This window comes from Acipenser ruthenus, chromosome 6 (assembly GCF_902713425.1).
Source record: "Acipenser ruthenus chromosome 6, fAciRut3.2 maternal haplotype, whole genome shotgun sequence".
Lineage (NCBI taxonomy): Eukaryota > Metazoa > Chordata > Actinopteri > Acipenseriformes > Acipenseridae > Acipenser > Acipenser ruthenus.
The window spans coordinates 11,979,827-12,004,329 of record NC_081194.1 but is presented as its reverse complement, the minus strand read 5'-3'; the positions used below and the strand labels follow the sequence as shown (position 1 = coordinate 12,004,329).

The following is a 24,503-nucleotide window of genomic DNA, read 5'->3' as shown; positions in this document are numbered from 1 at the left end:
AGCAGCAGACGAAATGTAAACAGGATTTCGAATACGTCGCTCACTCGCCAGAAACTGAGATACCTGGGTGGTCCAGTGGTTAAAGAAAAGGGCTTGTAACCAGAAGGTCCCCGGTTCAAATCCCCCTCAGCCACTGACTCATTGTGCGACCCTGAGCAAGTCACTTAACCTCCTTGTGCTCCGTTTTTCGGGTGAGACGTACTTGTTAGTGACTCTGCAGCTGATGCATAGTTTACACACCCTAGTCTCTGTAAGTCGCCTTGGATAAAGGCGTCTGCTAAATAAACTAATAATGATAATACATGTATAGCTGAAACGTGACGTCATTAGCTGCAAGGAGGGTGATTAACGCCAGTTCATAAACCTCCTGAAGAGCACAGTAAACACTGATCACGTGACTGCAGATCTGCTCTACGCGAATGGCTGCAGTCAGGGCGAGCGACGGAGGAAGGAGAGACTTTTACATTGCCAGCAAAGGGCATGCAAACGGATTTAATTTAAAAACAACTTCGCAAAGAAATGCCACTGCACTGTAGGAAGGAGGTAGGTGTGGATGATATTTATAAATAGCGGTACTTTTGTGGTTGTAAGAATCAGCTAGTCGGGGCCTTCGAGTTGATTTCGCTGGGTTAATGAGTAATGTTTGGTCCTGGTTCCTGTGTGGGATGCAGGCCTCTCTCACTTATTCAATTTTCATTTGTTTTGTATTTTGTTAAAAGCTTTACTCATGTCAGTAATGTGTAATGTTTTGGGAATTTGTTACACCGCTTAAGGTAATGTTGATAAGTGCATGGCATCAGAATTTATTACAGGCCTGCCACAAGTTCTATGTTAATACACTTCTTCACCCTCTAGCTCTACAGTTGCACATCCATCATTTACATCCAGCTTTTTTTTTTTTTTTTTTTTTTTTAAAACCTCTACGGTGTTGTTCTTGTAGTTTCAGACCAACAATGATTGTCACCAATGTGTTGAGCATTTAATTAAATTGCTGTGAATCAAATTCTTCAGTGTGGGGCCTGTCTTTTTCTCAGTTGTTTGGGCATGGCAGTGCATTCTAATCTCTACTTACTGTTATGTACGATACTGTTTAGTAGAAACACCTACGTTTTATGTAGTAGTCTCTGCAAATAAATGTCAGCCTCGTAAGAAAATTGAGAATATGGTTGTGTTTCCGGTTGAAAAAATAGGTCCTTTAACTCGTAAATGTTTTTATTCTGTGATTATAAATAGTAGATATTTAAATTCATTTGGTCGATTACGGTATTGTGTAAACAGTTTGTTTTTAATATATATTTTCTGCTGTTAAGGCAGCAGCAGCACATGTCATGTGTTGGTTCCCTAAACCATAAACAAATGTGCGAATAGAGTACACACATTTCAATCTAGTACCCACATCACACAAATAAATAACTTTTTTTTATACTATAGAAAATGTGTGAATCTTGTTGGTATTGCTTTACTGTGCTGACTCTGGAACATTAAAAAAGCAACGCGTGACGCCTCCTCTCTTGCAGCACACGTGGCTTTACGGAGACAAATAAACGCCCCACAGTGTTCTGAGCTTCTAAAATGTTTTGCAATCAACTAGACCAACATTGCAACATAGTTGTTTGATTGTTTCAGTAAAATTAAACTGAAACAGAAAAGCACTATTATGTTAATTAGTCATGTTTAACATTCATGTAATGTTTACAGTACTGCTGAAAGTGCCCAAGACTAGTGGTACACACGCAACACATGCTAATATGCTGTCCTGAAAATGAAATGAAAAACAGCAGTAATTTGGTTTTCTTCGTCTTAGGTTGATCGTTTTGATATATAACAGCTTCTTTTGAACAAATAAATAAATAAATAAAATAATGCTTGGCATACGTCTACTGTGCTCTCTTTCAGACAGAAGGCCTTTTGGCAGACATTAGTTACCCAGATATTTGTGTGATAGTTGCTGGTGGAATTCCCATACTCTGAATACAAGTGTGGAATGGATATGTGAGCAGTTGTGTGTTGTAACTCATACCACTGTTTTTTGGGGTGCATGTTACCTATTTGCTTTGTGCATGATCTTCGTTAAGACCTTGTAATGTAGCCTACTGCTTCATTGCACTGTATTTTAACTGTATGAAAATGTCTGCAAACTTGACTACATCTAAATACCTTTATAATGTGTTTTGTTTTCTTAGTATTTGGCCTCCCTATTTACCTTGTCGATAAACAAAGAATATCAAATAGCAACATGAATATCCTTGCTCAATTATCCCTCAGTTGGACACAACTCAAAATGATACCTTTAGTATGGAAGAGCTAAAACCAATGTAAAAAATAAAGTACTGCACAGCAGGGCTTCCCAACCCTGGTTCAATTGCAACGAACTTGTAGATTTAATACGGAGCTGCGTACTAAGTTGCAGACGAGCTAATAAGGTACATCTCAGGATCATCCCCAGCTGAGTACTAACTTAGTACCAATAATTGCAACAAAAAAAGATGTGGAACAAAGTTGGGGACTAGCTGAGCCCCAGCTTTAATACGGAGCTCAGGATTAAGCTCTTTATTGGAGTGTGCTAACAAACAGAAACAGGGGTCATTGGTTCCAGCTAATTAATTAAGAGTTGTTTTTCGTTACAAGATCGAAATCTTTATTTTTATGAAACTTAACATCTTATTTTTTTTAACTTACATTTTTATAGGTCTAATTAATCTAATTGGCTAAATTAAGGGTTTAAGTAATTGAGAGCTCAGCTGGCATGAAACCCAGAAGACACAGGGGTCCCCAAGGACCAGAATTGGGAAACCCTGCTCTAGAGCAGTGTTTCCCAACCCTGTTCCTGGTGGCACACCATGTCTGCTGGTTTTCGTTCCAACGCAGCGCTTAATTGAACCCTTCATTGAACTAATAGTGATTTAACGCTTCATTTTCCTGTTATTTTCAAGCTCTTCGTTTGTTGATACGGTTCAATTAAGCAATTGAGCGCTGCGTTGGAACGAAAACCAGCAAACCCAGTGTGCCGCCAGGAACAGGGTTGGGAAGCGCTGCTCAGCAACAACAGTTAGTTTGGGTTCATTGCAATTGAGAAAAATTAATACGCAAGCTGGGAACTATCTCTAGCTGCTTAGTTTGTTGCAATTGGTATTAACTTGCATTCTAGTTTAGTGTCGCTAACCACGAGAACATCCCCAGTTAATGTGCACCTTTCAGTTCGTTGCAGTTGACTGATGGTTTTCATTAGCTCTCAATTACTTAACGAGACCCTTAATTGCATGTATAGTTTGCTTGTTTAGACCTTAATTGTTTTCAGCTCTTAACAGTTGCAGAGTTCGTTAGCTATGACATTTTATAAGTAACTTAAACCGCAACTTTTTAGGAGCTGAGAACAATTAAAAAGGCCCAATTAAGCAAATTCTTAGTTCAATTAAGGGTCTAGTTAAGTAATTGAGAGCTCAGTTGGAATGAAAACCAGAAGACAGACACACAGGGTCGCCAGGACCAGGGTTGGGAAGCCGTGCTGTACAGGATCTGAGTATTAAACAGTTTAGAAGTCCTTAGGGTGCAGAACTTACCATTTTGTTTGCTGTTTATGACCATTATACTGCACAAGGTGCACTTCAGTATCACTCACTCTTCTGTGGGTTTTTCTGTTGATTCCTCCAGTGTTAGGAAATGCATAATGAATGACAATTCCGCTTGGAGATAGAGGAATTGTCTGTCACCTGTGGCAGTCAGAGTGTAGGCTTTTGAATGTAAACATAATTCTCTCTTGCCTACTTTCACCTTTAAGAATAGACCTTTTGAGGTCTTGAAGGCGTGATTTAATTATTTAGTTATTCCAATAAAAGTTGTCACATGCCCTCTTTCTTTGTCTAAAGACTATATGCTTGAAAGAATGTGGTACTGGCACCAAAAGTATCAACAGTATTCTTAATCTGTGGCTTAATGAGCTCTTCAAGCCACAGGCGCATGTGATAGTACAGTACAGTACTGTAGAATTATTTTTCTATTTAATTAGTCTGGAACAGCTTTTCATTTGCATATTATATTGAATTTAGGCATTCATGTTAGTTAGCTTTGCACGTAATTTTTTTTTTTTTGCTTAATGCATATTTTCTTTTTCTGCAGAACTGAAAGAAAAGCAACAGCATTCATGGATATAGTTGACACCTTTAACCATTTAATTCCCAGTGACCAGTTGGATGACACCTTATTACTAGGGCCGAACTTGGAAAGTGAAGTCAGTGATGAATTTGGAACAGGTCACAACTTAGAAGACTCTCTTAAGAACATGTTGAGTGACAAGGATCCCATGCTTGGATCTGCTAGCAGCCAGTTTCACCTTTTAGATAATGACGATACCAACTTTCAAGCCGCTGGCTCAACAGGTATCTAATTAAGAAGTTATCAGTATGGTTGTTTTTTTTTTTTTTTTTTTTACTCCAGGTTTAAAAGCTGACGGCACAGTATACAAGGGTACTTCGATGTCAAATCAACCAGTTGAAAAGAATTCCAGCATGACTCAGAAATGCTTGTATTTGTCTGAAGTGCTTATAACATAAGTGCATCATCTTAATGACGATAGTCAGGAGTCATAATTCTATTTATGGACAGTTTTGTAATGAATACAAGTGCCTGTGAAATGGCTTTAAGGTGCAAATTGACACTGTAACCATACTTTAACCCTGCATGTAAAATATCCATCCCTATTGCCAATATGTATTTTATGGATCCCTGCAGGACTTCCTACACTGAATGGTATTCAAAAGAACCCCTACTAAAATGGTGGCTTATGATCCCAAATCTATTTAAACTGATACTGAATTACTGCCATGTCGTTTCCAGGGCTGGAATATCATTGTGAGGCATAGACTTGCTCTCTACAAATTGTGACCAAGTGTCCACTTCAGCAGATGGGCCTAAAAACAGCTAATTATTGGCGAGTACTTTGTCTTTTTGGTGATACTGGTTGGAGTGACAAGGAATGACCCGTACAACAAATTACTGATCATTTGACTGTGCCACACATTTGGTGGTTGAATCATTATATACAGTGGTTTGCAGAAGTATTCACCCTACCAATAATGTCACATTTTGTTGAATTACAAATAATGTATGCACAGTTTTTCAAACAAACTTTTTTTTATTCAAAGCTGTAGTGGTTAAACTGAACAGTATTATTTGAAGAGGAGGTTAAATATCAGCAAAACTTGCAAAGAAAATGCACAAAATGAAATTTACTGGTTGCATAAGTATTCAGCCCCTTAATTGAGTACTTGGTAGAAGCACCTTTTGCAGCAATTACTGCTGTGATTTTTTTTTTAGATAGGCCTCTACTAGCTTTGTACAGTATGATGGTGAAATTTTTGCCCATTCTTCACAGGAAAATTGCTCCAGCTCTGATAAGTTTGTTGGGGATCTTCGATGGACTGCAATCTTCAAGTCTTGCCATAAATTTGATTGGATTCAAGTCAGGACTTTGACTGGGCCAGTCAAGAACATAAATTCTCTTCTTGTTCAACCACTCCAGTGTGGCTTTGGCTTTGGCTTTGTGCTTCAGGCCATTGTCCTGCTGAAATGTGAATTTCCTCCCCAGTTTCAGAGTTTTGGCTGACTCAAGCAGGTTTTCCCCAAGGATTCGCCTGTACTTTGCACCATCCATTCTCCCCTCCATCCTGACAAGCTTCCCAGTCCCTGCTGAAGAGAAGCATCCCCATAACATGATGCTGCCACCATCATGCTTGACAGCTGGGATGATGTTGACTTGGTGATTTGTAATGTAGGGCTTGCGCCAGATGTAGGCTAACGCTTGGAATTTAGACCGCAAAGTTCAATTTTTGTCTTGCCTGACCACAAAACCTTTTTCCACATGTCTGCAGTATCATCTACATGCTTTTTCACAAACTCCATACGTTCTTTAAGATGAGGCTTTTTGAGTAATGGCTTCTTTCTTGCCACCCGTCCATACATGCCAGCTTTGTGTAGGGTCCGGCTTATTGTTGATATGTGAACACTGACTCCCATCTCAGACACAGAACTTTGCAGATCTCGCAAGGTCATTTTCCTGCTTGCCCGGCTGCTCAGTTTGGGAGGGTGACCTGATCTGGGTAGTGTCTGGGTGGTATGATGCATCTTCCACTTCTTAATGATGGACTTCACTGTGCTGAGAGGGTTAATCGGCGCCTTTTGAAATTTTCTTGTACCCTTCTCCTGCTCTGTGCCTCTCTACCACTTTATCCCTGACTTGTTTCGAAAGCTTCTCAGTCTTCATGGTTGCTTTGTTGGATCACTAAGAATTGCAGCTTGAAAGTCTTTATATACCTGAGGGAAATTATCTACAAGTTAAACCACTTTGAGTACACACAGGCTGAAACCATTTCACTAATTTTGTGACCTTTCAAACAAATCATTTGCACCTGAGCTGATTTAGGGCTGCAGTAGCAAAGGGGCTGAATACTTGTGCAACTGAGATGAATCTGTTTTTCCCTGTAAATCTTACTTATTTATATTCTGTATGCATTTTTTAAAACTGTATCAATGTGGAGTAGTTTGTGTAGATTCTATATGTAAAGTCTAATTTGAAAGCGTCGTGGAGTACGCTCAGGTGCTAACAAAATGTGAAAACTTTGCAGGGGGGTGAATATTTCTGTAAACCACTGTGTGTGTGTGTGTCGCATATACGCCTGCCGTGGGACCAGAGTGAGGGCGCATATGTAAAAAGGCGGATGATAAATTAATCCTATTTTAAATACCATTATACACAGCTGTAACAATTGTAGCGACCTGGAGAACTGGGGGCTCAGAAGACCCGCTGCTGTTGTTGTTATGTGTTGTACACGTTGTGTGTATTGTTAAACTGGTATGCATGCGAGTGTGTATGCGCAGCTGGGAGTGAATGGGGTTAGTTAGCTTGCACGGCTCCGTGTGTGAATGGTGGAGGGCACTCACCTTGCCAGCGACTTTATTGCTGGCGCTGCAAAAAAAAAAGGGATGGCGGTACATTATATTCACACAACTATTGTTTTGAGATTCAGCTTTTATAAGGGAACTCCCCTAAATCCCTTGTTTAGAAAGATGCAGGGTATTAATGCTTGTGACAGAGTAGCCGTCTGCAGTGTGGGTGCGTCCATTCGATGCTCAGTGACAGGCAGGAGAGTGAGACGGAGGTTGAAGTTGATAACGCCCCCCGCAGGAGAACAGAATTTATTTACATATCAAGTCAACACACTGAACAGCTCACGTGACACTTCCAGCAATGCTTGTGCACGGTGCACATACAACACAATGTACAAGAACTCTGGTGGACCTACAATCTCTGAACTAATCTACTCTGTTCAATAATTAACTAACGTTGCTGAAGCGATTGATCATGGCGGGTAAACGGGTAGGGCGTATATGTGACGGGCGGATACGCGACAGATTACTGTATATTCTTACCATAGCAGTCACAGTGGTTGTTGCATATCATGACTTGAGCCAGATTTCCAGAACTATAATAGCTTGGATATGCCTAGGAATAGAATCTGTAAGATATTGCAATGAACCAGTATTTGTCTACAAAAGCTTTAAAGAAAGTGCAGTGTTATGGTTGTTGTGCCTGAATCACGGTAGATTTTTTATATATACATATATATATATATATATATATATAATATATATATATATATATATATATATATATATAATATATATATATATATAGGAATGGCCTTGTTTCGGGTTTGTGCCCCTATTGCAATAGAACCCTTCTATTGCACAAATAAATAACAAAACAAACAAAAACCTAGCTCCACTTTGGAGTGCTAACTGAACACTTTTGCAGGTCCCTGACTAACATGCAGGACAGCTTGTTTACCTGACATACAAAACATTAACACTTTTACATAAACCAAATGTAGATTTAACTTTTAAACAGTACGTTTTCACAGTATACAACATAGTCGGTAACTAAACACTTTTACAGGTCCCTGATTAACATGCAAGATAGCTAAGCTGTTTACCTGACATACAAAACATCTAAACACTTTTACACAAATGCACATAAACCAAACAGGTTTATACTTTTAAACACAGTACCTTTTTACAGTATACAACATAGTCAGGCTTTTCACACAGCCGTCTTGAACAGACTGGCTGCTCTCCTTTTATATCTGGCAGCTGGCCTCAGTTCACTCCAAATAAACTCCGTACTGGGTGTTTTACACGTTGAAAAAATATGAATTACGCCGGATGTTTAAAGTTAATGCGTAAGAATATGCATAGCAATTTTACTGCACAGCTTGAGCTTGCATGTTATCAATCTTCTTGTATTTTGTTGGTTCCCGACGTCTCAATATTCAATTGTTACTATACTGCAAGCGGTAGCTAGAGAATGCCAGGGCAGCTAATTGTAGCTTGCCTGGGAACTGGCATAAACACGTGATCAATAAGGAAGATTTACAGAAAACCAAAAAAACAAAACAGCCTAGTTCTTGTGGGAGGAGACAGTAACTAACGACACCAACAATAGCAACTTCTCGGACTGTAAAATGATTAATATTAAGGCAGGACTAAATAGCTGGAAAATAAAGAAAGGGAAGTTTTTATTGTAAGCCCAAGTTTTTGTAACGTAGTTCAAAGTAACATTACAGTTAAAATGCATTAACTAGTTAAGGCACTAGTTAATGCATACCCCATAAGTTAGCATTAACATATGTACTGTATATTCAAAGTACTTTTGAGTAAATTGGAGAATAAATTGCTCAATGACCCAAAACCTTATCTGGAGATAACACAGGTGCATATATATATATCGTGGCCTCGTTGAAAAATTAATGCAAGCTGCCCATAAAACAGTGCATTATTGAGTTAAATGTTTAGTGAAATACTATAACATTTATGAAATATAAATATGAAAATATAAAATGTAGCCCCAATAACAGTCAGTGGTTTTTTTTTCTTCAGTCAAACAGTTGTATATAGTATAATTTTATTTTAAATAATAGAAAACAATACTAGTACGGTAGTTTAGATGTTATGTATAAACAAAAATAGTTACCAGCACACTTGGGGCAGTCTATTGATAATTGTAAAGTGGTGTTCACTTGATGTTTTCTTTTCTTGGTGTAGCAGTAACTTTTACTAGCATTGGCACTCTGACTTTTTGTAACAAACATTAAATCACAAGATCTGTAATACCTGTGACAATGGTACAGCCATAAACATGATGGACATCAAGGCATCGTGTGTGTATATATCTTAAATACCTAAATTGATCAATCCTATGGTAATTAAGCATTATATTTCATGAAGTATTTAATGCAAGGGGCATGCTGCTTTTAAGGTTTTGTTCCAGGGTTTTTTTTTGTTTTGTTTTGTTTTCTGGAAAGAACATCAAATTTAAGCTCTTCAAAATGCACCTGCATCTCTTACTGGTTTTCTTTGATTTCCTTTTGGATTTAGTTCTAAAAAAATCTTTATCAAAACATCCTGTTGTATACTGACGTGTTAGTGTTTCAGAATAATCTTTAGAAAAACGAATACTGTAAATGTTTAGTTTATTCACTTTAGTTTATTCACTTTGTGCCCACAGGGCCGGCACAGGTACATCTCAATAGTGCAGCACTAATACAAAAAGAGACTCAAGTTTACCGTAATTGTATCACTGCCTTTTTAACCATTTTATAGGAATTATTTGCCTTTAAGTTTTGTATTGCATTGCAATATGCTGAAGCGCCTTGAGGTCCTTGTGATGAAAGACGCTATATAAATATAAATAAATACAATAAGTGATTTCTTGTGGGGGGGGGGTTACTGTTATGGTTATTTTCGAAACAATGTGAACTGCAAAGTGTAGTACAACATACAGTATTTGCTTAAGTCAAATTAATTGAACCACACAGTGTAACGTTTTGGAGTCAACCCTTTTTGTAAACTAGTTTGAGAGAGAGAAGCTCAGTTGTTAGCCCAGGTTTTGGGTTACATGGTGTGGTGCCATGTTCATTTCAAACTTTGTTTTCCCTATTTCATGACCGTTTTGTAAATGCACTGTTGTGCAGTTGAAGAGGGCAGGCAGTTAAGTCTTTGTGTAATTGTAATGTATTTTCAGGGAAGTTAATAGTTTAAACGTGTTCCAAGGGTTAAACTTTTTCAAAGTTTTCCTAAACGTTTAACAATTGTCAAAAAATTAAGTCCCATTTTAGATAGCAGCGTTCATGTTTATACGTTTCATTGTTTATATAGTCAATATTTATTATATCACTATTATAGATTTGTCCGGTAGTCTCATGAGCATTATGATGTTGTCCATAAAAACATAAAAGGAAACGGCACTCTAATAGAAATCTTGTCATGATGGATTTGCTGACTAGTTACCAAGATTGTCAAAGTTTAGGAATTTTAAACAGAATCTAATATCCCTATTGTCAGTGTACATTTAAGTATAGTTGATTGCTTGTACAGTTTAATTTCACTTTGGCTTACCACGTCCCATAATTTAATCACCAGAGTGATTACATATGCTTATCGTCCCTCTATCTGTCTGTAGTTGTAGGACTTCAAGACATCACGAATGAGGGAGAATTAAAGGAAAGTGGCCATAATATCATTGAGGAAGAAGACTTGATGCTTACCGGCAAAAGCCAAAGAGGCAGATCTGTAAATGCTGCTTTGCAGTCACCTAGAAAGTCACCACGCTTAATGGCTCAAGGTCAGCAAGACGGTGTACTGATATTTTAGAGACCACAGATTAATAGGACTAGAAAGTCTGTTCTGTTCCTTTCAAGAATTCTTTAAATGGTGTAAATGATCTTAAAATGGCAAAGGCAAAAAAGCTGTTAAATAGATAAGGTTAGAAGATGGAGCATGCCAACATTGAACATAAAATCCAGATCAGTTGTTTGTCTAAAGCAAAAGTTTCTGTAAGACATGGTTTGATTTACTCTGAAAGTTACCTTGGAATAAGTCTAACAAGGAATGGAGTTTAAGTATAGTTTTCTGGTTAGACTCAAATGTTTGAAATTTACAATTTCAGTAGGCCTAAACTTGACAAATTGCTAGCTAGTTGAATTTAAACATTTTAAAAGTGGTTGCTTGTTTTGTACTAAAATAAGTTGTATAGTTTAATGTTAACTTCTAAAATAACCATGAATAACTGTTGATGAAACAAGAACTTAAAAGGTAGCTAAAATACCTTTATTATTATTATTATTATTATTATTATTATTATTATTATTATAAATTTTTTTTTTCAGAACCTGTAAGACATTTACGACAGAGTACCTTAGCAAGACGTTGCAGTCCTTCAAATGCTTTAAAGAAATCCCCAGCAAAAGGTGACCCAGGGAGAAGGGGGGAACAAAAACAGCACGAAAACTTAACTGGACAGGATGAATCGGAAAGTTGTTCACAAGAGTCAGGCCTGCATAGTGTTCAGCGAGAAAGGCAGATTATACCTACAGGTATTTCTACAATGAATTCTGCAGCAGTAGCTCCCAAGGAAGAAGAAACTGTTGAGGCTTCTAACAGTGGATTAAAGGTGGAAGAGCAGTCCAGTGGGACTCCTATGACAGACGTAAACATGGCACAGACTCAGAAAAATGAGGACAGCTCTATCTGTCAGATACATAACACAGATAAGAAAATCAGTGGGGAACAAGATAACACATTGTATGAAACTAGCAGCAGTGAAAATGCACCAACTACTGGACTACATATTGAGGGAAACATGAGTGAAGTAAAAGGAAATGCAAACGATGAGATGGAAATAAATATCCTGGGTTCCTCTGAGTTAGGGGCGTGTGTAAACCCTAATGAAGTTCAGGAAGTCCCCAGTATGTTACTGAGCAATCGTAAGGTAGAAGATCAGACCAAAAAAAACATTCCAGATAAATCTGCAATTGAACCAGAAAATGTCTGTGAACAAATAATAGATGCTCAGACATTGGGACACAGCAGTGTTGAAAGAATTGGTCCTGATCAAAGTCAGGATGTTAATGAAACCCAGCAGCATACAGACACCAACGCAGAAGAAAGGCTTCATCCATCTAAAGGTCAAAAGAATGAAGAATCTCAGAGCAAACTGGACCAAAAATATCCAATAAAGAAACCGTTAAAATCTAAAGAGATGCAGTCGACATTAAAACAGCATCCTAAGCTTTTACCAAAGTTGCAGACAGAGTTACTTATGGAACATACATTTGCACAGCAGAGAAAGGTGAGGACAGATATTCAGAATGATCAGGGGCCCAAACGGAAGCAGCCCTTGACAGCTATTAAACGTAAAGGAGATGACGTCAAAATGCACCAGCTACAGTGTGCAGCAAAACTTCTGAAAACTGAAGGAAGCACCCAGGAAGTGAAGTCAAAAATTGGGGAAAAAACACATCCGAAGCAAGCACAGATGCTGCAACCTAGCATGAGTTTAAAGTCTCCAGAGTCAGGTAGACCAGCAAATGCAAAGTTAGCCATTGGTGTCATTCAAGATAGATATAAGTACCAACAGCAGACTAGACAGTTGTCTCATATGAGCCAAAAACATCATGTGGCAATAAGTAAATCCAGCTTTATTCAAAAGGATGAGCTAGAAGAGGACGATGGAGAAAAACATAAATTGAAAAAGAATGAGAAGGGATTGTATAGACAGAGGATAAGCAGCAGGAGCCTCTCTGTAAATGAGCCTCCCTTGTTCATCCCAGACAATGCACCAGCAGTGAAAAAGGATTCTCCTGAAGATGGAGATTCAAACGATAATGAAGTTGTGTGGGATCCCAACAAGAACTGTGGTTTCTGTAAAAAAGCTCACAGCAACAGGTAAAGTTTAAATTGTATTTTCCTATATACAGTACTTTCTGTGCATCATATAAACCTATTTATTAACAGTGACTTTTATTTTACGTTAAATGTAAGCAATCACAAATATCTGTGATGGTTTCTGCTTTACAGACTGTACAGTTTATGGTCATCACATTTAGTACACAACTGTGTTTTGTGTGTGGGTTTTTTTTTTTTTTGTTTCAGTAAAAATTAACCTCTGGCCATATCAATGATACAGACCACACACATTTTTACTTACTCTTTTTACTTTGTTTACAAACTGTTGAATAAGAGATGCTGTTCCTCTTACATTATGCTTCCTGGGCTCCTCTCTTATTTATTTTTTTCACCAAAAATATCTAATTGTATCAGAATTGTATTTCACTCTTACATTTTTACATGTACAGTAGGTGTAGGCCCTGGTCAGGGTAATGTGTTCCGAACCTTCGAAGGTCAAAATGTAGCCTTTGTTGCAGCCCTAGATTTATTCAACACACTGGGAATCAAGGCTTAGGGCAGGGGTGCCCAATCCTGGTCCTGGAGGGCCGGTGTCCTCCTGGCTTTTGTTCCAACTGCCCCCTAAATTACTTAATTGGACCAATCAAGCCCTTATTAGAAGCTTAATTGGTCCAATTAAGCAATTTAGTGTACAGTTTGAACAAAAACCAGGAGGGTATCAGCTCTCCAGGACCAGGATTGGGCACCCCTGGCTTAGGCTATTTGAATATGAACTGAATGAAAAAACAAAACAAGATTGATACTGTATAGAGAGCAAGTAGCTGAAGCTGCTTCTGAACAAAATACATCTATTTGTCTTCTGCTGTCAGCTGGGGCTCAGCTGATATCCCAGCATGCCTTTCTTCTTAAAGGAGACAGCCTCTGTACATGACATAACTCCCCCAGTATCTCATAACGGATGCAATATCCAAAAATCCTAGTATCTGTTTAATAAAAGTAGCCGTTGCAAATATCCTTTTAGACGGTGGCCGGCTTATTTTGAAAGCCCTGCTGATGCATCCAGCTTACCGAGGCATTTATTTTTTTATTTATTTAAAAAAAATTTTTTTTATAAATTTAGTCGTTGCCAATTATTTTTATTATTTTCTCCCAATTTGGAATAGCCAATTATTTTATTATGCTCAGCTCACCGCTACCACCCCTGCGCTGACTCGGGAGGGCGAAGACGAACACACACTGGACTCGAACTCGCGACGTCCAGACTATAGGGCGCATCCTGCACTCTACGCAAGTGCTTTTACTGGATGCGCCACTCGGGAGCATTATTTTATTTTTGTTTAAGCTGTTTAATGTTTTCATGGTAATATTCTTTTTATGGTAAAGTACTCTAGAAAGGCACTGAAGTTTGTTGATCTACTCTCGTAGGTTTATGGTGGGATGCGGACGTTGTGATGATTGGTTTCATGGTGACTGCGTTGGGCTCGGCCTTGCTCAGGCACAGCAAATGGAGCAGGAAGACCAAGAATATGTATGTTTAAAGTGCTGTGCTGAGGAAGATAAAGGAGATAAATCCAGTGCACAGAACCCTTGTGCAAAACAACAACCCAGTTCCTTAGAGTGCCACTCCAAACCAGAGAACCAGGAGAGCAGATCTGCAGTTAAGCATGAAAAACTTGGGCAGCCAGCATCCTACCCTACAGGTGTCTGTAACCTTAACCTTGGGATGAATGAAAAAGCAAAGCAGTCAGATGTTATTAGGAAGTACAAAGTCAAAATATTCAGAAAGGTAAGTGCAATGCATCAAGCTTGCTTGAATAAGCTATACTTCCAGCATAGGTTGCAGTAGTTCCTTGCAAGAGTAGTAGAAACTCTTAATTTTATTTAATGCAGGATTCGTTCCTTTGATTTGAAGTGCTTAATTGCCCTGATAATGTCAAGGAAACCTCCTTCCTGTTACCTAATGAAAAATGTTTTGAAACGTTTCAACCTTTTTATCTGTTAGACGTTTGACAAAAATGTAAAAGGATAATAACCAAGAGAACATAAATAAGAGAACACCAAGGTCACTGCAGTATGCAAAGACTTAGTGTACCATGTCATTAGGGAGCAGCATCTTTGTTTATTAAGATGCACACTGTGGCACACAGAGAGAGGCATCTGAATATGAATCCCCTGAGATTATTTTGGAATATGGTGCTGCATTGTAAAAGAGGAAAAGAGCTGATGACTTCTCATAATAATAATAATTGTGTTCTTTCTACTCCTAGCTTTATTCTGGTACTGGATCTTAAGCTAACCTTTGTTCTCAAAAGAATTATCAAGGGTTTGTAATGGCTAAAAATAATACCACAAATCCACGTGTGGGTGCTTGGGACATTGTGTGCAACCTGAATCTGATTCGGAGGATGACATTCTTGGGTTTCTGTAGGTCACTGGGGAATTGAAACACTACATTTTTAATTTAAAGATTCACATCTATCTGTTTTTACCGCCCCCTACTTAATTAACTTCAACTGAGTAGATCATATCAGTGAAATGGAGCAAATTAGGTGCTTGTTAACAACAATAAATTGCTCACAGGGAATGGTTAGTCTGCAAAACTGCATGAGTCCAGTAATGTCTGATTACCTGAACCACTATTGCAAATTAACTCCCAGATGTCAAATATAGATATATTTTTGGGGGGTGGGGGGGGTATACAGGACCTATGCAGTTAAGAGAGATTTTTAATACAATTCACATCAGATTTTATCTCTTTTTAAAGGAATCGACAGAGGGAGTTTCCTCTGAATCCAGGGAAATGGAGAACAGAAAGGTGCAAACAGTGGGGAGAATGAGAGGCCCCTCAGGGGACTGGATGGAGCATGGGGACAGTGAACCAAAACCAGGTGAGTAAGGAAAACAAGTGACTAAAAAGTTAGGTGCAGTGAAACCATTCATATTTTTTATTTGTGTATTTTACTGTACATATTTTTTATAACAGTATTTATTTTCAATTTAGGAGTCAGTGAGAGGCAAGATGTCAAGAAAAAGAAAATAGAAAAGTCTCCTTTCTCCACACTCTCTTCCTCAAAAAAACCCTCAGTTGAGCAAATAAGGCAGAATGTCCGTGACTCTCTGAAGGAAATTCTCAGTAAAAGGTAAAGTTCAGTGCCAAACAATTACTTCTGGGGATCCAGTCTGACATGATTTTGATGTGTGGTGTGTTTTTTTTTGGTTTTTTTTTAAGTGCTGTAAGGAAATACCACATTTTGGTTGTACACTTATGGTAGTGAAACCATTGCGTGTGCTTTGTACACTGAAAAAAAAAAAACTTTTTAGCTTGATTTACAAACTGTTAGCTGTCTGGGATAGTATTAACATCTACTGTATCTATGTAATTTACAATTATGATTTAGGCTTGTGTTTGAAACACTCTTGCACTATATTATTTTTTTTCAATTAAAAGTTGCAGCAAGCAAAGTTTTTTTGTTTTATTCACTTACTAAAAAAACATAACCTCTTCTTCCAGACTCTCTGAATCTAATTTGAAGATTTCTACAGACAGAGCTGCAAAGGTTGCCTTGAAGACTGAGAGAGAACTGTTTTCTTTCTTTCGGGACACAGACACCAAATACAAGAGCAAATACCGAAGCTTAATGTTCAACCTTAAGGATGCTAAAAATAAAGTAAGTACAAAGCAGACCAATAGGCAAATATTTTTGTTCTTGGATTTAAAAGATTTCAGTGCTGCAGTAGCTTTTGACCAACATTGCTTATTTGAAGTATTTTGTCTGGCAAAATATAGAAAATAAAGTGCTAAGGGGTACATCAATGGTAAAATAAATATTATATGCTTGTCTAAGTTTTTTTTTTTACATTTTTTTTATAATAAAACAATGAATTTAGTTAATTTTAGTAGTGTGTTTGTATGTGTTTGTTTTCTTCTTTTTTTTTTTTATAGAGCAGTGATTTTTGTTTAAATCTCCAGATACCCGAGAACATAAGACTGCTTGAAATACATCAGAAAATGCATGAAATACGTTTGCTTTATTCAGGTTATCCAAAATCATCTAATACAAGAAGCATACACATTGTATATTAATTTAGAGTGTGTTTTCACACAGTGTTAATGTGGAATTCCTCTGTTTTTTCTAGGTCTTATTCAAGCGTGTTCTCAAAGGTGAGATTGGTCCAGATCATTTGATTCGTATGAGTCCTGAGGAACTTGCTTCAAAGGAACTGGCTGCTTGGAGGAAGAGAGAGAATCAACATGTAAGAACAAAATTTCATAAATGTTGCCATTATAACTAACTATTCATAACACAGGACTGTTTTCAGCAAGTGATGGTAAATTTACACATTTCTGTATCCCTTTTTCTATTTTCATTCAACATGGTCATTTAGGTGGTGGTTATTCTTCTCATTTTAAAAACATCTTCTGCACTCCAAATAACTTTTTTTTAACCTTTATTATTCTCTGTTTTTTTTTTATCAATCTAGGTAAAATTACTCTGACACTGACTTCTATACTGTCCAATGATTATTGTAATACCAAGTTTACTTTTTTTGTGCTTCTTTTACTATACTTTGTTTGTTTGAAAGTATTTGGTCTGATATAAACCATCAAACCTATACAGTACATGTACAACCATGCTGCTGTAGCAGTAACATCTGTACAGGACAGCATCAGGAAGCATGGTCACATGCACAGATTCATGCAAACGCTTTATTTACAGACCTTTAATATCGAGTGACATGGATCCGTAGGGAAGATTCAGTTTTCTATTCTAACAAATGAAAATGTGTACAATCAGTAGTAGAATATGTAATCAATAATGCAAAGAGATAGAAATAGGTATTTTCGCATGAATCAAGTGCTTGGACATTGCTGGTATTACACATTACTTTAAATGACAGATTATTTTTAACAATTATTATTTATTTTTTTTCCCTCAGACAATTGAAATGATTGAAAAGGAACAGCGAGATGTTGAAAGGCGGCCAATCACAAAAATTACTCACAAAGGAGAAATAGAAATCGAGAATCAAGAGCAAGTGAAAGAGCCTGAAGTAATGGAGGTAGAGGTAAGAGGCATATTTTGAATTTCATATTTTGTGCGATTTGCATAATGTAACAGAACAACTTGCAATGCAGAGACACACCACATTGTATACCAAGATTTAAAATAAATAAATAAACTTTGTATTTAGCAGGAACCAGTGCCTAAACCAGTAGAAGAACCAGAGGAAGTTACAGAAGAGGCAGATTCTGAAAGTACCAAAGATACAACAAGCCAGCATAAGAAACACCTGTTTGACCTTAACTGCAAAATCTGCACAGGTAAAATGACAAATTGTTTATATAATAACATACACTTCTGTATGTAGCTAGTAGTAGTCTATTTGAAATCTACCCATAGAATTAGTATTTTGTTTATGGATACATAAACATGCGGTCTTGCTTTCAAAAAACTTTTTTTTTTTTTTCAATGATCTATCGACTTTATATAGTACCTATATAACATATTCTAGGAGTGCAGTTTCTGGAGAAAATAGAGGATAATGTAAATCATTCTGTTTTATAGGAAGGATGGCTCCACCTGTAGATGACGTTCCTTCAAAGATAGTGAAGGTTGCAACTTCTGTCATACGAAGGCAATCAAATATTGAAGGGGAAACGCTGGTTAATACTGCTTCTACCTACTCAGAAGATCTGCCTTTCAGTGCCCAAGATGAGAGAAACACTGTTTCCCCCAGTGCCTCATTCTGTGCTGAAGGGAGGTAAGATATTGCAGTAGTTCTAGTTGTGTTGTGTGTGTTTTTTTTAATTTTACTTATACATTTAAGTATGTATTAAATGACTATTTGCAGTATTATGATACACACGTAATGATGTACAACTGTTCAGTTTATAGGGTATTCAATTGTAACATTGTAAGTTTAAGGTCAATCACAGATATTACTGCTTTATCTTGTTTGGTGCCCATTTATACTTAAGCATTTTGCTGCCTATGGATTAAAGAGTTTTGGTGATCTCAAATCAGCATACAATTATTTTTTTAAATGTATTTTCCAGGTTTAATGCATCTGGGAATGCAAAAGATGAAGCTGCATTCCTTGGTCGTTTAGAGTCTCTTTGGAAAGGATTCATCAACATGCCTTCTGTGGCAAAGTTTGTAATTAAAGCCTATCCGGTGTCTGGCATATTAGACCATCTTACTGAGGTAATTTTATTTTGTTATCCTTAACCTTTTAACTAAAAACATTTGTGTTCCTGGTGATCCATTTTAGATTTTTTTTTTTATTAACATCTTTGTTTTAAACATTTTACGAACACACATCAAATATTTAATAAACTCTATTATAAAATGGCTTGGAAAGCGCCCCGCATCCTTACTGGCTGCTAACATTCAAATGCCATATGGTTAAAAAAAAGAATATAACCAATGTTTCAGTTCTCATTTCAGGAAAGCTAGTTTCACAATACACTCAAAGAAAGACAGTTGTAATTAATTATTGTTATATAATGTTTTTAAAAATATGATTTGCCAAAGAGATCCCGTTTTTAAGGATAATTTGTTTGGGTGCTTTTAAAAAAAAAAAAAAAAAAAAGCTGCACAACGAGAGCCGTAGCTGTATGCATGGTACAGCTGTATTTTGTTTTACTATATTTTTGTAAAGTTTAGAATTGATTTATTTTCTGCATTTTTCTTCTTTTATATTAATATAATAAAAGTCAAGGATGAGAAATTTGGTAGAACTGTGTTTTGAGTGTGTGTGTTAAGTGTACTGTACCCACGATTTATGTTCATTAGCTTCAAATCGTCAAATTTGGGAATAAACATTCTCATTTCTGCCGCACGATAGATTTGTTTAACTGTTATACGTTTCAGCCTTTAATTGTAACTTAATATTCAAAAGATTACACTATTTTTCTCACAGGATCTACCAGATAGCATTCAGGTTGGAGGTAGGATATCCCCACAGATGGTATGGGATTATGTGGAAAAGATACGTGCCTCTGGGACAAAAGTAAGTACAATTTACTGGCTCTCTGATACCTTGATTTGGTCTGTATAATCTGTTTGACATTTTACAAAATCTGAGAGAAACTGAAACAGCCAGGCATATGCTTGGTATATCATAAGAGACCCATAATAAAAGTGAGGAAAATAAAAAGTGGAACACAAGCTTTTTAAGTGTTTAAATACACAATGGCAAAATAAATTCCCTCTATTTGCCCTCTATTTCCTCACACCAATTATTATGAAAATATTAACGTATAATCAAGGAACGATAAATATACCAGTAATTAATTCAAAGAGATGCATAGAAACTTGATGGCTATATTTAGTGAAATATTCTAATGAATTATATTTCTCCTTCTAGGAGGTGTGCTTAATTCGCTTTTGCCCCGTGACAGAAGAGGATCAGATCTCTTACACTTTACTATATGCATACTTCAGTAGCCGAAAGCGTTACGGTGTTGTAGCCAACAACATGAAGCAGGTGAAGGACATGTATCTCATACCCCTGGCATCCTCAGAAAAAGTTCCTCACCATCTTGTGCCCTTTGATGGCCCAGGTTAGTTCAAATAAGTTTATCTTCAGTATTATAGTGGGGGGGGGGGGTGCGAGCTGGTGGGGGGTACATATTCCCAAAGACAAGAATATTTGGAGCCATGTACATAGATGCATACCTTTATAGGTAATGCTTACACTTTTAAATCTAGAGATCCACTTACCCAATTGTAATTAAACATTGTAAGGGTACTGTTTAGCAAAAAGATGCTTCTCAATCTATGGAGGTGCCTGTCTGTGTGTGTGACAACATTTTATGACACTGATGCCTCCAATTTTGTGGGATAAACATGTTAATGACATTTTATTTGTATTAAATAAAAATAGCCTGTCCTAATTTGTCTTTTGAACAAACATCCTATGTGTGTGTGTGTGTGTGTGTGTGTGTTGACAGAATTTGTGGCTCTTCACAGGTTTAGAAGTCAGACGCCCAAACCTCCTTCTGGGATTAATCATTCGGCAGAGGGTTAAGAGAGACTTTGTAGTCCTGCCTGTAGTTGCCCCTGAAACGGCATCCAACAGATCTTTACCTGAGAATAGCAAAACTGATTTACCAAATGAAGCAGAAGCAGCCGCCGATGAGGAAAAAGATTTATTTAACTCGCTTGCACCAGTACTGCTAAAGCATCACAACAAGCCTCAGCAGTCTAGTGAAGATAAAGATGAAGAAGATGAAAGTAAAGAACCCACTACAGCTGTGGAAAGTATCTTGCAGGAGCCAACAAAACCTTTAAGGTTTCTTCCTGGAGTGTTGGTTGGTTGGGAGAACCAAACATCCCCTCTTGACCTAGCCAGCAAGCCATTATCTGTGGATGATATTCTTCAAAGCTTATTGGGCACAACAGACAAAGTACCTGAAGAACAGAACACCTTAGATGCTGGAACTGTCTTAGATTCCACTTCCAGTAAAAGCCCAGCCTTGAGTACTCCCAGGTCAGATCGTTTTATAGTAAAAAGGAGAGAAATTAAAGTTGTTAAATCTGAGCACAATCTGCAAGACACTACCAGTCCAACTGACGGATCCAAACAAAAAGATTATGTAGATCTAGAAAACTCAAGGGCAACAAGTTCTGTTTCCCTGAAAGATAAACCACCAGACATTTCCACTGAGGCCTTCCTGGCAAATATATCCCCAGTTAAAACAGAGAAAGAAAACAATAAAGGTACTGCAGAGCATACTGAACAGCAGATGTATGATCAACAAAAAGTTGAAAAAGAAAGCTTGTATCTGGAACATGCTAGTAATGGAAATGTATGTCCTGTAACTGTATCTTGTACAGTTGGTGAAGACAACACATCTCCTGTTACTTCAAAATCATTGTTTCTGATACCCAAAAGGGACCCCCGTCAAGCTGCTGGAAGAAACTTGCAATCCAGCACCACAGATAACTTTCATGATGGGGATGAAAATAGAAACATCATTACAAAAGAAGGCACTATTAAAATAGAAAATACATTTTTGGCGACAAAAGCTAATTTCATTCCTACAGATCAGAGTCAAGGATATAACTTGCCTACTGTGTTAAGTACTGGGACAGAACAGCAAAGTTTTTCATATCAGCAAGGTACAAAGTATCTACCTGTAAATGAAGAAATACAAAACATTAACACAATTCCGTCATTCAGAAGGGGACCTGACTTCAGTTTGTCTTCACACGGTCAGGTTCCGGGTCCTGTTGCAGGTCACTTCCCACAAGCAGGATTTCCAGCAAATAGCATCCCACCAGCTCACCTTGGTAGTCCTGGGTTTCACTTCCAGAGAATGCCGAATTCAGATTTTTCGGCAAATACAGTGTCTAATTTTCAACCCCAGCATCCACAAATACCACCTCTGTTTGGTTTTCCAAGAGGTCCTCCTCCAGTGTTTCATCCATCAGAATCTGAAGTTCAGAATCATGGCATGTCTTGGCCTCCACCTGCCTCATTTCCACCAAGCTTTCCACCACACCACACAGGACTTGCACCTTCTGGTCCACACTTACCTTATGATTCAAGATATGGAGGCTCTTCAAAACCCCACACGATTACGGAGGATAAAGGACCAGAAAGAAGCTACAGTGACCCCTGGAACAGACAACCTCAGCATTCTGAAAAGAGCGACCGGAGCGAACACCAAAGCAGGCAAAGGTATTACAGTGAATCCCATCATGAAAGAAAAGGAAGACATCATGAAAGGGATTATGAGCGAGATAGGGGTAAATATGGGGAACGTCATTCAGAAAAAGATGGCCCCAGAGAAAGAAGTCGAAGCAGGGATGAGAAAGACAGAGAAAGGAGGAGAAGCCAGGAAGAGAGGCATAGAGTTAAAGACAGGGACAGACACGGTGTTGAACATTTGAGAGGGGAAAGACACCCTGAACGACCGAGAGATAGGCACCGGAGTGAGGAATACAGTAGTCGTTCTGACAAAGAAAGGGAGAAGACCAGGGAAAGAGATAAAGACAAACATAAAGACTTTGATTATGAAAAAGTAATCAAAGATACAAAATCAAAAGATGAAAAACATTTATGATGGATATATATATATAAAAAAGCATTTTTTTTTTTTTTGCATTGTCAGCAGTGTCAACAGTGCTTTTTATTGTTACCTGGTAGAAAACAGCATTTTTATACCTAAGTGATATTATATATATATATATATATATATATATATATATATATATATATATATATATATATATATATAATTTTTTCCTCTTGCTTTCTCATAAATACAACTTTAGAAGTAGAAGCCATTCTATTTGCAATAGCTTAGCATTTTGAAGTGTTGGAACTGTAAAACAAAAAACAAAATAAAACATTTTTTATTGACATGTTGATTACATTGTAAGGCTAGCTAGGTACATTTTAATAAATGGTACATTTTTTAAAGGTATTGGTATTTGTTTGAAAGTGTACATTTTATTTCTGGCTGTAATATTTCTAGTATATTTTTTTTTCAGTCGTGTACTTTATAAATTGCACTATTGTGATTTGGATTGTAATCAATGTTCGGATATTTGCAAATTATACTCTGCAAAAATACATCACTAAAAAAATAAACCCCTTTCAAGTTAAAATGGTAATAGATTGTGAATTAAGATATTTGCATTGCAATCTTGCTTTTCTTGGAAAAGGTCCCAAGGTCTCATGTGTTAGTTTTAATAAAACTAAAACAACCTTAACTTTGTGGCTTAAACATTTCAAATTTGTATCCAGTTTGTCATTTTAATTCTTTCCCCCTTTATCATTTAAAGTCTGTTTTTAATGTTTAATGTTTATTACCTAATTGTTTTATATTTCTGCTAAAAAGGTAATCGTTTTAAAATGTGTTCGCTGAACTCTGTTTTGTTTTAAATGTGTTTTTTTTTTTCTCAAACAATAGCATTCAAAGGCAGTGCTTATTGAAACATACTACTGCTTTGCCTCTGTGGAACATAGAAGCTAACATTTGTCCTTTTTTCTAATGACAATAACGACAATATCCATAAACCAGGTGGAGAAAACTTGAGTAAAAACAATTCTCAACTCAATTTTGAACAATTTTGTAGTTGGCTTTTGGAAGCTGTGTTTTTACTTTAACTGTAAGAATTTGAGAGTGGGTCGCAAGAAAACAGTTGCACCAAAACCATGAAGAAAAATTATGGTTGCAGAATGTATAATTTATGTAAGGCTTTTCGAACTCTTGCCTAACGTTGCCCTGACCTTGTAGCTTTGCATGTAGCTAGAACTACAGTCATTGCTGAGATTTGTGATAAGTAACTTGTTTTTTTTCTTGGAGTGCAGCTGTGACCTCGGATGGATGATAATACCCTTGTTTTTGTTTTGATCATATGTGCAAACCACAATCAAACCAACTGAAACTGATTCCACACCACAAACATGCTAAAGGTGATGCAGTATAACTTTAGGTAAGCATCACAAAATGTCTACTGACACACCTCCTACGAAGGGGGGCAAACTCTGTTCATTGGTGAAAGTAGGGAATTTCCACATTCTCTAGGTGGAGTTTGACTCCCAGTGGGCAGGTGTTTGTTAGGTATATTAATGCTTGTAAAAGGTATTTCGTTGCTCTGGTTCTGTCTGCCGAGATCTGTAGGTTTATTTGCATCTCTGTTGCTTATATTACTTGCAGTGCCATGGCTGTTGCTGTTGTATCCTGTACTACTTTTTTTTAACTGTTTGTTCCTGGATAAAACTTTTGATTAAACTTACGTGAAGAA

General features: G+C 37.2%; 1 protein-coding gene across 6 annotated transcripts; it reads left to right on the top strand.

The window, feature by feature from the left end:
* Positions 1 to 377: 377 nt before the first annotated feature.
* On the top strand, positions 378 to 24,503 carry LOC117411113 (PHD finger protein 3). 6 transcript variants are annotated; one of them, XM_034018262.3, is made up of 16 exons: positions 378 to 543; positions 4,117 to 4,376; positions 10,514 to 10,675; positions 11,220 to 12,777; positions 14,164 to 14,524; positions 15,503 to 15,626; positions 15,740 to 15,878; positions 16,250 to 16,406; positions 16,876 to 16,992; positions 17,677 to 17,805; positions 17,935 to 18,061; positions 18,306 to 18,501; positions 18,797 to 18,944; positions 19,663 to 19,752; positions 20,110 to 20,305; positions 20,715 to 24,503. In XM_034018262.3, the coding sequence occupies exons 2-16, from the start codon at positions 4,142 to 4,144 to the stop codon at positions 22,811 to 22,813; spliced, it is 5,838 nt and encodes a 1,945-aa protein (XP_033874153.1). In that variant the 5' UTR covers positions 378 to 543; positions 4,117 to 4,141; the 3' UTR covers positions 22,814 to 24,503. The 6 variants fall into 6 exon arrangements, with proteins under 6 accessions (XP_033874153.1, XP_033874152.1, XP_033874155.1 ...); XM_034018261.3 differs by having other exon boundaries at positions 17,932 to 18,061; XM_034018263.3 differs by having other exon boundaries at positions 381 to 543; positions 4,180 to 4,376; positions 17,932 to 18,061.

Bases quoted from the DNA above. Each gene is read 5' to 3' on its own strand.
- LOC117411113 (XM_034018261.3), top strand. From the start codon at position 4,142: ATGGATATAGTTGACACCTTTAACCATTTAATTCCCAGTGACCAGTTG. The intron at 12,778-14,163 runs GTAAAGTTTAAA...CTACTCTCGTAG, and splicing joins AAAAAAGCTCACAGCAACAG to GTTTATGGTGGGATGCGGAC. The intron at 15,627-15,739 runs GTGAGTAAGGAA...TTTTCAATTTAG, and splicing joins GGACAGTGAACCAAAACCAG to GAGTCAGTGAGAGGCAAGAT.